At 37.5% G+C, this 14,903-nt stretch overlaps 2 protein-coding genes across 2 annotated transcripts; one reads left to right on the top strand and one right to left on the bottom strand.

The window, feature by feature from the left end:
- Positions 1-3,499: 3,499 nt before the first annotated feature.
- On the top strand, positions 3,500-12,728 carry cab39l1 (calcium binding protein 39, like 1). Its single transcript, XM_079838393.1, has 9 exons — positions 3,500-4,021; positions 5,148-5,317; positions 5,410-5,574; positions 5,698-5,816; positions 6,562-6,730; positions 8,704-8,763; positions 8,871-8,936; positions 9,249-9,392; positions 9,949-12,728. The coding sequence occupies exons 2-9, from the start codon at positions 5,201-5,203 to the stop codon at positions 10,138-10,140; spliced, it is 1,032 nt and encodes a 343-aa protein (XP_079694519.1). The 5' UTR covers positions 3,500-4,021; positions 5,148-5,200; the 3' UTR covers positions 10,141-12,728.
- Positions 12,686-14,064, bottom strand: ccdc160 (coiled-coil domain containing 160). Its single transcript, XM_079838394.1, has one exon. It carries the CDS (start codon positions 13,746-13,748, stop codon positions 12,819-12,821), a length of 930 nt encoding a protein of 309 aa, XP_079694520.1. The 5' UTR covers positions 13,749-14,064; the 3' UTR covers positions 12,686-12,818.
- Positions 14,065-14,903: the final 839 nt, after the last annotated feature.

The raw sequence follows: 14,903 nt of genomic DNA, 5'->3' as shown, positions 1-14,903 counted from the left end.
AGATATGATGAATGAAGACCAGGAGTCAAAGATGCAAACAACTGAAGAACATTTTACTGAAGAATAGTTCAGCAGAACATCATAAGTCAGGCCAGGAATTCATATAGGCTGCTCTGCTGTAAATTATCAAAACAACAGCAATTATAGGCTAATCTTTTCACCGTCGAATGATTCTGAAAAACGTAGAACATTTCCACATATGAGCTGATGGCCATAAGCATATCTCCATTGATTATCAGGATGATGACCAAAATCGCAATTTAGGCACAACGTGACTCATTGAGGTCACAAATCTGATCATTACACCTCACCTGCGTGCCAGTTGTTCTGGTCCTGTGTCAAAAAGAGGACCAGAAATACACACACACACACACACACACACTCACACACACACACACACACACACACACACACACACACACACACACACACACACACACACACACACACACACACACACACACACACACACACACACACACACACACACACACACACACACACACACAATCACCTTCTTTAAGGTTGGATTTGGTCGAGCACTAGCTCTGATCAGGAAACTTTCCCCCAAAACATAATGATAAGATACTCTCTCAGCTTAAAGAAGTAACCCTTCAGTAAGTTACATAGGTTGATTGGGAAACTTTTTGCCATTAAGATGACTGGGAAAAAGTGCGTCATTAACCTGAATTCACCCAATATATATTTAAATATTTATGTGCACATTTGCCAAATGTTGGGCCAAATGTATAAATGTAAATGGTAACACTTTACAATAAGGTTCATTAGTTAACATTGTTAACATGAACTAATAATGAACTGCACTTCTAAAGCATTCATTTATCTTTGTTAATGTTAATTTCAACATTTACTAATGCATTATTAAAATATTGCTAACATTAGTTAATGCACTGTGAACTAACATGAACAAACCATGAACAGCTGGATTTATATCAACTAACGTTAACAAAGATGAACTAATGCTGAACAGAAGTGTTGTTCATGGTTAGTTCATGTTAACTAATGCATTAACTATAATGTTAACTAATACAACCTTATTGTAAAGTGTTACCATGTAAATCATACTACACGTTCAGTCACGTATCCCTCGGGGTCTCATGAGGCCCCTGCACACCACTACTGACAGACGACTTTATCCGTTTGGTAAATTTTTTTTTCTTCTTCACATATTAAAGGCCCTTTCACACTAAGAAAAAAAGTGCAATACCTAACACATTTATATACTTGTATTTAACATATCCTGCTCCTTTCTTATCCACATTCCCTTGCATAATTGTATCTAGTGTACATATTTAGTCGATCTTGTCTATTTTGTACTGTACATTATTTGTCTAGTCATACAACCCCATTTCAAGTTGGGATTTTTTGTAAAGTGTAAAACAATCAATAATCTGTGATTCTCTTCAACCTTTATTTAGCTGACAAAAGTACAAAGAAAAGACTTCCAATGTTTCCAATGTTATTTTGCCTATGTTCCAACTTTTTGGAGTGTGTTGCAGCCACCAAAATTGGTCTATATTTACAAAATACAGTTGGTTAGAAAACATTGGTGTTTTCTTTGCACTTTTGTCAGTTAAATAAAGGTTATTGATTATATTGATTTTGTTATTGATTTAATTGCATTTAAAAATGTCCCGACTGTATGTATGTATATACAGAACATAACTCTTTAAAATTGGGTAACTCTGTTTTTATTGTTTGTCAGCTGGACATAATCATTCTGGAAATGATTCCAACGACATCGTTCCTCCATGTCATTATCATTAATGGTAATCATTGTGGTGAGGACATCTCTATTATAACGATTATTTAAATAAATACATTATTTAAAGTTAGCCTACTTTTATAGTTATTGTCGTTGGTGTGAATAAGCCTTAAGACATGAACAGAACTTTTGAGATGTTGCTGATGATGTACACTCACGCAAGCTTTTTACAAGTATAGGTTTCTGCAGGATAGTAATAGGAGTTACTAGATCAGTGGACGAGGCCATAAACAGAGGGGTGTTTTTCTCTGCATTACCTGATTTGCCCACGTCACTGTGTGGGTAGGGTTTAGGGGTGGGGTCGGGTGAAGGGGATCATTTTCATTGCATGGTTTATAAACACCCACCAGTTTGAAAACACCCACAAATTTAGAAACGCCCACTTTTGTCAAGCATAGGTCTCTGCAGGTTAGTAATAGGAGTTAGCAGATCAGTGGAAGTGGCCATAAACAGAGGGGTGTTTTTCTCTGCATTACCTGATTTGCCCACATCACAGTGTGTGTAGGGTTTAGGGGTGGGGTCGGTCAGGTGAAGGGGATCATTTTAATTGTGTGATTTATAAACACCCAACAGTTTGAAAACACCCACAAATTTGGAGACCTCATACTCACTTTTGTTCCGCAAAGACCCCATACTCCCTTTTTCCAGAATACATGGAGCAGGTTTCTCCCTCATGGGGGCAGCCATCTTGATCACATGACCAGTTTTGTCATGCAACTGATAGGTACTACTACTACTAATGTTTGCTTTATAAAGCACTTTCATGGAAGCTTGTTTCTGCCACAGAATAAAAATTAAAAGATAATTTTTTTCCTCACAATTGCGAATTTATATCTCAGAATTCTGACTTTTTTTCTCAGAATTGTAAGATATAAATTCGCAATTGCAAGAAAAAAAGTCAGAATTGTGGGATAAAAATTCACAGTTACCCTTTTAATTGTTTTATTGAGTGGCAGAAACAAACATCCACACTTTCAGACAGTGCTCAAGGTGGCATAAACATGTAAAAATGTAAATGGAGCAAACTAACCAAACACTATAACAGACACAACATAAAACTGAGTGTGTGTGTGATCCATCAGTCCAAACAGAATGGCCACGAGTGGAAACAAACAAGAGTGACTTGCCTAAAAATTATGAAGCATGTATTTTGGGATGCTATAATATTAATGAACTAAAAATAGTAGTCAGGGGCCCAAGTGGTCAGCTTGTACTGTATGTCACAAGGGCACTGGTGTTTAGCTCTCTTCAGGTCTCTCTGTTAGCATTCGGCTTCGGAGGCCTCTGAGCACTGGCCTGGTCCTAGTGATGGGCGCTTTAAACACGCTTCATGAAGCTTCGAAACTTTTGCGAATCATTTTGTTCGAACCAGTGATTCGGAGCACCAAGAAATGATTCGAAATTTCAATGGTTCGCCGCTAGGGGAGGCTGTCATGAACCCACGAACCAGTATATGATTTTTACCTGATCTCGGATCGGTTTTATACATTTGTACACATTTATTTTGTAGGAAGATTTGAACTTAAAATGCTCTTATAAGTCTGATTAACCAAGTTCTTTGTAAAATGAACAAAACAAGCCCTACAAATGAATACAATTGGTTAGGTTTTTATGTAATTTTGTCATTTGCATTTACACTGTTCTGACCAGCAGGGGTCACCAGCGTGTGGCGTTTCGAAACAGTGATTCATTAGGCGAATCAATTGATTCGAAGTTTCGAAAAGCATCGTTTCTCCCATCATCACAGCCTGGGCTGCGGTTCTCAAAAGCATCGTGAGCTCAGTTGATCGTAGAGACCATTAGTGGCAAGATAGTTCTAAGATCTACGTATGCTTTCGGGTAGGCTACCCTGGTCCATAATCCAGCTCTGCTTTCAATGGTTTTGTTTCCTTAATTCATCTTCATTTAGTTCGATTTCAGTTCAGGGTGTGCGCCTCCGTCTCGTGTTCTGATTGGTCAGATTTAGTGTCAATTAAAAAAGGGGGCGTTCGAAAACTCTCTTCAACTTCCCTGATAAAGTAAAGCGATAGACGCTTGAAGTGTACGAGCAGCAAACCACTTGTCAATTAATCGCAGTTACAACCCAAGAATTATCTCCATCTGGGGAGATAAATATTAAGTTCGTTATAATTTGAACCGGGTTCATAGATCTATATTTAGCAGCGTATAGATCTATATAACCTTTCTTCTCATCGCGTTTGGATTTTAAAGTGGACGTTTTGAGTGGTGAACGCGGTGAGTGACTCTGCCTTCCTTCCACCTCCAGCTAACACACACATCCACTTAGCCTGACATGTTGTCTGTCATTTTCTTTTCTCTCTACTTCGCACTTTAAGTACACTGTTGAACTAATTTATATGTTGATTTGTTGTTTTCAAATTAGTTTCTAGATTATCTTTTTCTGTTCAGGATAAAGGATCAGCTTGCAATGTTCGCAACTTGATCAACTGTCAAAAAATGTCTGAAAGTTGAAATGTTCAGCTCTAACTGCGTCTAACAGAACATTTACACGGGCTTGGGAGGAGCCATATGACTAAAATCCACTCTGACATATTACATAAATGGAAAAGAAAGTTACTAAACTTATCCAAGTAGTTAGTTTCCTGGTTTGGGTTATTCTTCGAGCTCATTTGGCCATGCTTGACAGAAGTCGGTTAGCCAGCGAGCTAACTTGCATGGCTACATGTCCAGCCAGCTGAACGGTTCAAAAAGTGGATTTTATTTATCCCCGTGTTCGGTTGTTTGTTTTTATAGGTTTCTGATAAGACCATATAGGGTGGCACACTACCCAGTAAAGTGACTGTGATGAGTAATATTGAGTTCCTGAGAAGTGTTGATCGATAAGTGCTGGGTGGCGGTTAGCTTAGCTCATCGGGATATTAGCTGTTTTTCAAGTTGAACAAATTGCCTAGTTGCTCATAGAAGTGACTCGTTTAGTACATTTTCCTCTTTTGTGTCATAGTTCGCCACATGTTAAAGCATCTCTACTTGTACTTGTCATTGTTAAGCAAGTTTAAAAGCCGTTTCACAACATGTTTGGTTTATTACTTGCGCAATAACTAGAAGCAACAAACAAATCAATAAATATATTTAGTCATGAGTAATGAAGTCTGTAAATATTATTAGTGTAATGCAAATTAATCCGTAATGCATGTTTTCAGTGTGTCAGAGCACACTTGTTGTACAACTGTTGTATTGTTAACAATAATAACACAAGCAGTTTTCTTCACTCTGGAGTGTTTAAATATTATGAATTTGAATATATATATTATTTTGGCTTTTCAGTTTTGTCCATTGATTAATATTTTGTTCTTTACTCATTTTTAATTTCTTTTGTTCTTTTTTTTCTTCTCATTTAAAGGTGAAGCATTTCCATTTGTCCTTTGAAGTCCAACACGCATCCCAGTTAAAACCATGCCATTCCCCTTTGGGAAGTCTCAGAAGAGCCCTGCAGAGATTGTGAAGAGTCTGAAGGAGAATGTGGCATACTTGGAGAAGCTGGAATCATCTGAAAGCAAGAAATGTGAAAAGGTCAGTCCTTTTTATATGTCAATCGCAATGCAAATGTTTCGGCAAACTTTGGACTGTATCAGAGTCAGAAAAACTCAATGTTTTTCCTGTAGGTTGCAGAGGAAGTATCAAAAAATCTTGCATCGTTGAAAGAGGTGCTGTCTGGCACTGGAGACAAGGAGCCTCAGACTGAGGCAGTCGCCCAACTGGCTCAAGAGCTCTACAACACCAACCTCCTCATTTCACTCATAGCAAATCTACAGAGGATTGATTTTGAGGTGCATATCAGTCTGTTTGAAATGTTTGGATTACAACTACTTCCATCCTGCTGGAAGATATATTGCTCTGTGCACTAACCACACATTTGCTCTTTTTGATTTATAACATGTTGTTCACCAAAGGGAAAGAAGGATGTGGTGCATCTGTTTAGCAACATAGTACGTCGGCAGATTGGAGCTCGCACCCCGACTGTGGAGTACATCTCTTCCCACTCACAGATCCTCTTTATGCTGCTGAAAGGGTGAGTTTCCAGACCCCAGGGCATAACCATGGATCAACACTTTCAGAAGCCATTGATTAGCCTGACTTTTCCAATTGATGTTATGGGAGTCTGTGGTTGTATGGTTATTTTAGGACCATTTCCTGTCCACGTGGCTGAGTTGCCAGTGGCGTTTAGCTTTTACAGCAGAAACATATCTAGTTATTGACACTTTGGTGTCAAATTATAGTTGAATGAGGACTTTTTAATAGTTTTGTTTTGAGGAATGTTTTATACAGTAGTAGCCAAAAGAGATGTTTGTTTTTAATGACTCAGCATTTTTTTATTAAACCATTTAATTAAAAAAAGACGAAGATTAAAGAGAAGATGAGAAAGAAAGTGTTTTTAAATTAAAACACAACTTGATTAAGGTATTAATCTAATAGAATTAATGGGCAAAAAAAGGCAACAGGTTTTATTTTACTCAAATAAAATGCATAGAGAAACTAAAAGTTCACCTAAAAAAAGTGATTTATATTAATATTTATTTGGTTCTCTTGTTTTTTTAGTGTTTATAATATCTTTGTATGACAGCATGGATAAAATTGTCTGCACAACTATGCAATATGCTTACAAAATCAATTTAAGAATATTTGAATAAAAGGTGCCCATTTTCCTAGACCAGACATCAATTTTGGCCACTACTGTATATAAATGCAAACAAACAAGTGTGGGTCTTACATGTTAGAGAAATAACATTTTTGAAAAATATACATTTTGAAAGCAGCTATGAAACCCCAGAAGTGGCCCTTAACTGTGGCATGATGCTGAGGGAATGTCTGCGTCATGAACCCCTGGCCCGAATCCTTTTGTTCTCTGAGGATTTCTTCTGCTTCTTTCGCTATGTGGAGCTGTCTACCTTCGACATTGCTTCTGATGCTTTCGCCTCTTTTAAGGTATGACATGTACACAAAGCAGCATCCATTTTTATGGGTTTTTCACTTGTAAACTATGTCTTTGACTTTATCTTAAAGAGCACCTATCATGGAATTTTGAAATTTACCTTTCATGTAGTGTGTAACATAGATCTAAGTGAACAAAAACATCCTGTGATAGCTTGAAATATGACAGTGCACCGTATATATAGTTATTTTCTTTCAAAAGTAAGAGTCGACTCGGAGTCATTTTTAAGAATCGTTAGAAGACCGAAGCTTTTTCTCTGACTAGATGACGTCAACTTGTCAAGTTATTTGAATATGATACGCCCACTTATTAAAAAAAAAAAAAATACGCCCACTTATTGCGCTCCAAGACGCCAGTGAAAACTAGAAAACATCATGGCGACGAGACGCTGTGTTCTGAAGTGCCACTCAAAAGCAAACTTCTTTCATCTGCCCAAGGATGAGCATTTGAAGACTAAGTGGCTTGAAGACAAACCATACATCGTCGCGATTGTGTGTTTATTAGTCGTCAAATGTATGTTTCGCGATCTCAGGAAGCTTTTATTATGGACTTCTATTATGGCACATGGTTCTTCTTCGTCTGTCTGTACCATATGGACTACATGTGCACAGAGCGCCCTCCGGCTGCCAGTATGAATTGAAAACAACACATAAGAGACTCAATCGCTCATGATTAGGCTATAACTGCCCATTTTGAGGAAGTATTGAATAAAAAATACTCCTCTGTTTAGAAATTTGACACAGACATATGAGAATCTATCAATATGTCTCCTCATCTGCACACTTTTGAACTAAAAGCCCTGAGGGATGTTGATTTGTCGCGAGTCTTCGTGAGGAGAATAGAGGAGTTTTTTTATGAATGAGAGCAGCTGAGGCTCATATTACAATCAAACAGTACCGACGCGGTTTTCATATTCATAACTCCTGACACATATTAACAAATTACTGTCACTATAAGACTTTGATGGGCGTTCCGTTTCCGAAAATATCTGCACAGACTATACCAATCACAAATGACTGGGTCATCGGACCAATCACCGCAGATTAGCGTCACGTAAAGGCGGAGTTTTGAAAAGTGAATCACTAAAGGAATCATTTGAGAATCGCTGTCAAAACAGGTAAAAATAAATGCATATTATAAGAAAACTAAAGTCTTTTTTGTCATTGCATGCATGCAAAACTGTTGTTGGGGACTTCTAAAACAATATTTGGAACATTTTAAATGCCATGATAGGTGCTCTTTAAGAACTTGAAAAAAGGCCACAATACACTAATAAAAATATAGCAAAATGTATATTTTATCGCTTAACCTGAGATGTTTATGCAGTGATGTCATAAATTATTACTTTTATTTTTCTCAATTAAAATAAATAAAATCGTAAAAAATTCACATCACAACTGAAAAGTTAGTGATGGTGTGTAAAACTATTATGAAGAGAAAATTAAAATCTTGTTTAATGACAAACTATTTATTGCAATGTTTTGGCCATGTGATAGAAGCCACTGTAGTATTGTCTTTTTTTCCCTTTAACTTAGGGTTAGATGACTGATCCAGAAAAAAACTATTCTGTAATCATTTGCTCACCCACATTACATTCTTAACCTGTTCCCATTTTTGTCAATCAATTGAACATTTACATGATCAACATTTTCATGCTTTAAAAAGTACATAGAGATAAAAGTAAAAGTGATCCATAACAAACAAGCAGTTTAATCCAAATCTTCCGAAGAGACGCAATCGTTTGATATGATGAACAGATTTACTTTAATATATAAAAATATTAATACAAAAAAAAAAACATTGATCAACATGCATACTTGGAGCACATAAAATACGGTAAACTGAAGCTTAAAAGTGCATGCTTGAATTTGTATTGATAGAATGTTCATTTTTGGGTTACTTAAAAAAAAAAGTACCTTACCTTAGAAGTTTAAGACTTTAGACCTTTAAGACTTTGTTTTTTTAGGATCTCCTGACAAGACACAAGATCATGTGTGCAGATTTCTTGGAGACAAATTATGACCGAGTGAGTTATTCCTGTTTCTCAATATTTCATGTGCCAGTGCTTTTGTATATAACTGATTTTGGCTGCTCTACTTCATAGACAAAATATTATAAATCATTTGTTTTCAGGTGTTCACAGAGTATGAAAAGCTGCTGCATTCTGAAAACTATGTCACCAAGCGCCAGTCTCTGAAGGTGAGAATCAACCACTATTTTCACAGTTGCTTTCAATAATTCAAGGCTGTGGATGGTATTCAAACCCTTGAGGCAGAGATTAAGCTGCAAGGATGAAAGAAAGTTAGTTGAAGCCCTTGGCTTACATTGAAGTTTCGTTGTAACTTCAATAGCCACATAATTTAATAGGATAGCCACATAGTTTGTCCTCACATAGGAATGCTTTATGACAAACCTTGCTTGGGTTAAGCAGCAATATGTTGTGTGGTTTTTCTTTATTCTTATCACATACATTTAAGAGTGTTATTGCTGACTGTATCAAATGATATCCAGCTTTTGGGAGAACTACTACTGGACAGACACAACTTCACAGTCATGACCAAATACATCAGTCGAGCTGAGAACCTAAAGCTGATGATGAACATGTTGAGAGATAACAGCCGCAACATCCAATTTGAAGCCTTCCATGTCTTTAAGGTATGTTTAAATGCACAGCATTTCATGTAACTTAAAGGGATAGTTCACCCAAAAATGAAAATTCTGTCATTTACTCACCCTCACGTTGTTCCAAACCTATATGAGTTTCTTTGTTCTGCTGAACACAAAAGATGTATAGAAGAATGTTTGTAACAAAGCAGATAGAGCAACCGTTCACTACCATACTATCCCCCCCCCCCCCCCTACTATGGTAGTCTATGGTTGCTCTATCTGCTTGATTGCAAACATTCTTCTAAATATCATATTTTGTGTTCAGCAGAACAAAGAAACTCATACAGGTTTGGAACAACGTGATTGTGAGTAAATGAGGATGACTATCCCTTTAATATATTTGAATATGGCACTTTGCTTGTCTGCTTTTCCCTCTGTCTACTCCAATTACTTTCCACATTCAACAGCTGACCAGTCTCCTGTCCCAGTTCTGCCCTCCCTTTTTGAATGTAAACAGGTCGGGGTCAGTTACTAGGGTGTGCTGTAGTTCAGACCGCATGAAGGTAGATTCAGTGACTTTTATGGGTTTCTTGTGTCCTCTCAGGTGTTTGTGGCCAACCCCAATAAGACACAGCCTGTGCTGGACATCCTCATCAAGAATCAGTCCAAGTTGGTGGAGTTCCTGAGCCACTTTCAAACGGACCGGTCTGAAGACGAGCAGTTCTGCGATGAGAAGAACTATCTAATTAAGCAGATCCGGGACATCAAACGGCCTGCCCCTGCAGAGGAGTCCTAATGGAAAACGTGGAGTGTAGAACCGGAGCGCTCGCCTAGTGATGTGGTTTGATTATGTGGGTGAGAATTGGATGGGAGGAACAACTTAAGTCAAAGAAAGAAAGGCATCACTTGAACTAAATATATTTACATCCAACTTCTGAAACAGGTGGAGAAATGCTGTCAGAATGTGCAAACATGTCTCTCCCTTTACTTGGGGCGAGCAGGGTTTTGCTGCGGGAGTAGCAAGTAGAAGCCAAGCACTCCATTTAAACCTATATTTTTAGCACTGCCCTTACAATGAAAGTACAATTGATTTGCCTTCAGATGGTAAATCTTAGATTAAAAAGTTTATACAAATTCGTCTGAATGAGAAGTATATCTAAAGCCTGCTCAGGGCTTTTTAACATTTTTAAAAGTTAGAACAAGTATATTGGTACAAAGTATGGCTCTGCAAATTTGCACTAAATCTGGAAGTTTTGCTCCGGGTTGGCCATTAGTGCCAGTTCATACTCTTAGCTCAAGAAAACCAAATATTAATGAATGCATTAAAAATGTAAAACGGTAGGACATCACATGACATAATGAGGCCTTCTTTAAGTACACACGCATTCAACAGGACATTCTCACGTTTAAATCAGTTAAGGGACATTAAAGCGTTTTAAAAGCCAGAATATGTCATGTGGTCAAGCGAAACCTTTATCTTTGAAAAAAATAGCCCGTGGAGTTTAGTGGTCATGTTGGATGCTGCACTCAATTTCCATTTTAACTGGGTGCCTTATTTAAATATCTTGGTCATTCTGGGTCTTCTATTACTTTTATATTTATCTATAACATTGGATTTGTAGTATTATTCTGCTTTTGCTTGGGTTAACACATTAGGAGGACTAGTTTCATTTAAACTGCTAAAAATTGTATGATATTAAAAAAAACAATACTCTTTTATAGAAGTTTTCTCAGTTTAGATGATAAATGCAATGAATTCAGGGTTCATAGACTTCAGTAAAGGTGAAATACATGGTACACAATTACAGTGCAAGACATGATAACTTCCCCCCACACACACACTGTAACATTAAAAGGATGTGAAAGCTCGGGCATGTCATGTCATTCCTCATACTGCATTTTGATGGACAGCTTAGACAAGCCAATTAAGCCTTTAAAAGATGGATGCAATAGGAAAGCCCATTTAACACAGTTCGCCATGTCTTGCACTGTCAAACTTGAATGAGCCAAAGCTGTGGTAACACAGAATATCTTACAATGCCTGACTAGACCTAGAATTTGGTTCTCCTTTGGATCACACCTTTCAATATCTCTTGGAAGTTTTAGATGAAATGCAGAACAGGATTCTACTGAAAGGTTCCACCATTAGTCTTTATACCTTAAGTTGGATATATTTTATGTACTCTATTTGCACAAGTTCCTTTCTCATATACCTCAGATTTTAAATTCCTAAGTGCTGTTATTTCCTGCTTTGCTTCAATAGAATTTGTGGTATCAGGTTAATTTCATTAACATTAGCAAATGCTTTCGGTGTCATGAACTAGCATTTATTAATCTTGGTTAATGTTACCTTTTTAATTTCAATACAGTTACATAAATGAATATAAAATGCGTAAATAATGAACAATAGCATATATATATTAATAATTAACATGAACCTTGATGAATAAACTATTCATGATGCCTAATAATCAATTTATTGTAAAGTGTTTCTGTTATTATGGATGTGGGGTGGTAGTTTGAATTATTCAAGCTAAAATAAGACCTTACAACACACCAAAGTTGTGGTCTTGTAATGCTGAAAAGGACCTACAAGGGAAACTTTTGAGATTTTTTGCAGTTCGCTAATGGGTACGTAGACTGTTACAAGTGTGAGGAGGGCACTCGCTGTGCTTGTGTAAATGAGCCACACTCTAAAAGGTTTTTAATGGATCAATCTAAATGTCAATGTGTTCTTGTGCTTTGACATCGTTTCAGTCAGCTCTTCAGCGGAAGCAAATGTTGTTTGAAAGAATGACTTGTGCATGTGGATTTGTGCTTTATTGTAAGTATTAAGGGGGTGAAGGGGAAAAACCTTCTGAGCTGCCTTTTCTTGCTTTTATAAACTGCACCATGTGTGAAATCACAGCCTTTCTGTTGAACAGTGACCTAGACTGATTCGCCTTTTTTTTCTCTCCAAAAGACCTACAGCTATCGATAACCAAATATTTATGCCATTTCAATAAATGTCACTTGATACCACAAGTAAAAGAATGGGTGTTTGGCCAAATGTGATTATTCCGCTAACAGGGTTTTAAAGGAGGTTTTGCTCATTTAAGCTTTGAGCCTTCAGATTCTCCATGCAGTGATGGTGATCTCTGACAAAGAGATTCAAAGTAATATGTTAAATCTTTGGTAAGTTATTATATAAACCTTTATTATTTGCAGTTTGACTGATAAATGTTTGCTATGCTTTTCACTGTTTTCGCTCATTTTTCACACATTTGAGTTGTTGTATTTTCCACTGTGGGAGAGGATTATGTATGTACATAAAGTTTTATTTTAAAAGAGAGTAAGTGTGGACTGTGGAGGCATAGTGAAAATAAAAGAAACAATGGCACTTTTTGTGTGTTTATTTTATTTAAACAGTTCAAGGATTTAAATGGCTACATTTTAATTCACACATATATAATATATATTACTGCAAGTAACTAATTATTGGCTGCTGAAGTGTCTGCGTAAGAGCCTGAGGGCCGTGCGGCTCCGTGCGTGACTGTCTCTCTCAGCTTGCAGGTCAGCTTGGGTCTGCTCCACCTCCCTCTGAAGACTCAGGAGCACAGCCTCATTTTCTATCCGGGCTGCTTTTTCCAGCCTGTCTCCTTCAGACTTCCATTGCGCTTGCACTCTTTCCAGTTCCCACATGAGGTTGGAGCGCTCCTGTGCGATCTGCTGCATGTCCTCTTTTGCCTTTCTCAGCATTGTTCTCCACCTGTCTGCCTCTTCTTCCTTTTCTGTGACCTGTATAGTCAGCTTATGTAACTGGACATTCATTTTTTGGCTTTCAGACTTCATATCATTTATCATGAGGGCCTGGCGTGTAGCCAATTTTTTGGAAAGGCTCAACTGCTCCTCAAGCTTTTCCACCAGACCTTGCAGCTTCATCCTTTGCTCATGTTCTGCCTTAAGCTGCTCCTCTGTACAACTGAGCTTTTGCCTTAGTCGCCATCTGTCCCTCTCCACTTCTTCAAACCCAGTGCGTAGTTTGCGGATGTCCCTCTCATTCCAAATGCTCATATGTCCCGCAGTCTCACTCTGGTCAGAGTTTGGTCCATCTACAGGCTGCTCATGCCTAATAATTCTCTTAGCCAGAGCCTCCTCCTTTTGCAGTCTCTCAGTGTGCTGAACCTCTCTCAGAGCGGTCAGGTAGATCTGCCTTCTGTGGCTCCTCTTGGGTTCATCCATGCCTGTAGAGTGGGGTGGTGGTGATTTTGTTGACCTGTTGCATTGTTCAGTCGTGTTGGTCTGGTTTTCAAGCAGGTTTTGGAAAGTGAAACGAGGAGGGAACAGTTTCTCCACCCAGTGATGGTCATCTCTGGAGCTGGACTCAAGTTCTGGGTTTTGATCAGTGATTTCCGTGGTCTTCATAACTAAATAGTTTGAACGTTATTACAATTATCTAAAAAAAAAAAAAAAAAACTCACAAGGAACACAGCGTACTAAGGGCATTCATTGCCCTCTTCTTTCATCAGTTATCAATATTATGGCGCTGATGCTTGGTCGTTTTAAAAAAAAACTCGTCAACCCAGTTATAGCGGGGTTGAATTGCAACTGTCGGGCATTGATAAAACGTACAAAACTGTAGGTATTTTATCAAAACCACAAGTCATTTTTATAGAAATATGAGCGGTTGCTGCTTACAACGTAAGCGTCGTAGGTACGGTCTCTGTCCAGTCAGTGAGCAGTGAGCACAACTTCCTGTTTACTGCTGTTGAAGAGAACAACGAACACTTCACGCCCTCTGCTGGTTGAGTTTAAATTCTTCATGTTACATGCAATTATCCACACACTCTCTCAGAAAAAAGGTACAAATGCTGTACCCTTTCAAAAGGTACATCTTTGTATCTAAAGAGTGCATTATTAGTACCTCAAATTAACAGTTGTACCTAAATGTTACATATTAGAACCTTTTTAAAGGGTACTGTCCCAGTGGCCTCTTTTGTACCTTTTTTTTCTCCTTCTGAGTGTATAAGTAGCCTACTTTTGTTCATTTACGTTAACCTCAGTATAAACCTGGTATAAACTCCCAGTGTTGTTGATTTGCTTTGGAATTTATTTGAAAAATGATTTGTGTATATAAAACACAGAGAAACATAAGAGTGCTTAATTTGAGATGTTCTGCTGTATTTACTCCTTCCGTTTTAATTAGGCTTTAATTAATGTCAAAGTGTCTGAAATGACTTGTGAAACTCCAGTGAAAACTGCACATCTGAGCATTATTTATTATCTATATCAGTTGTTTTAAATGTGTAATCATAGATATTCATTCACCTGCATGGATTCTAATGGGTCTGTGTAAAAAGTCATTTATTTTTAGGATATTTGGAGAAGTTTAAAGCCAACAATAATCAAAACGGTTAATAATTAAAACTGAGCGATTTTGTAGATGTCTGAAAGGTTTTGAATATTCTCTGGGATTTGGAACTGCTTTTTAATCTAATTGTGGAAGTTGGATGAATATATGAGACCTACTGTATATTTCAGTGATTTAGTTTACATTTATTCACAGCACTAATTCAGAAG

This window comes from Gobio gobio (genome assembly GCF_949357685.1).
Source record: "Gobio gobio genome assembly, chromosome: 16".
Taxonomy (NCBI): Eukaryota; Metazoa; Chordata; class Actinopteri; order Cypriniformes; family Gobionidae; genus Gobio; species Gobio gobio.
This window is presented reverse-complemented; position numbering and strand designations above follow the sequence as displayed.

Coding starts and splice junctions, on each gene's coding strand:
- cab39l1 (XM_079838393.1), top strand. CDS start 5,201: ATGCCATTCCCCTTTGGGAAGTCTCAGAAGAGCCCTGCAGAGATTGTG. Junction 5,575..5,697: donor TACAGAGGATTGATTTTGAG/GTGCATATCAGT, acceptor TGTTCACCAAAG/GGAAAGAAGGATGTGGTGCA. Junction 5,817..6,561: donor CTCTTTATGCTGCTGAAAGG/GTGAGTTTCCAG, acceptor TTTTGAAAGCAG/CTATGAAACCCCAGAAGTGG.
- ccdc160 (XM_079838394.1), bottom strand. CDS start 13,748: ATGAAGACCACGGAAATCACTGATCAAAACCCAGAACTTGAGTCCAGC.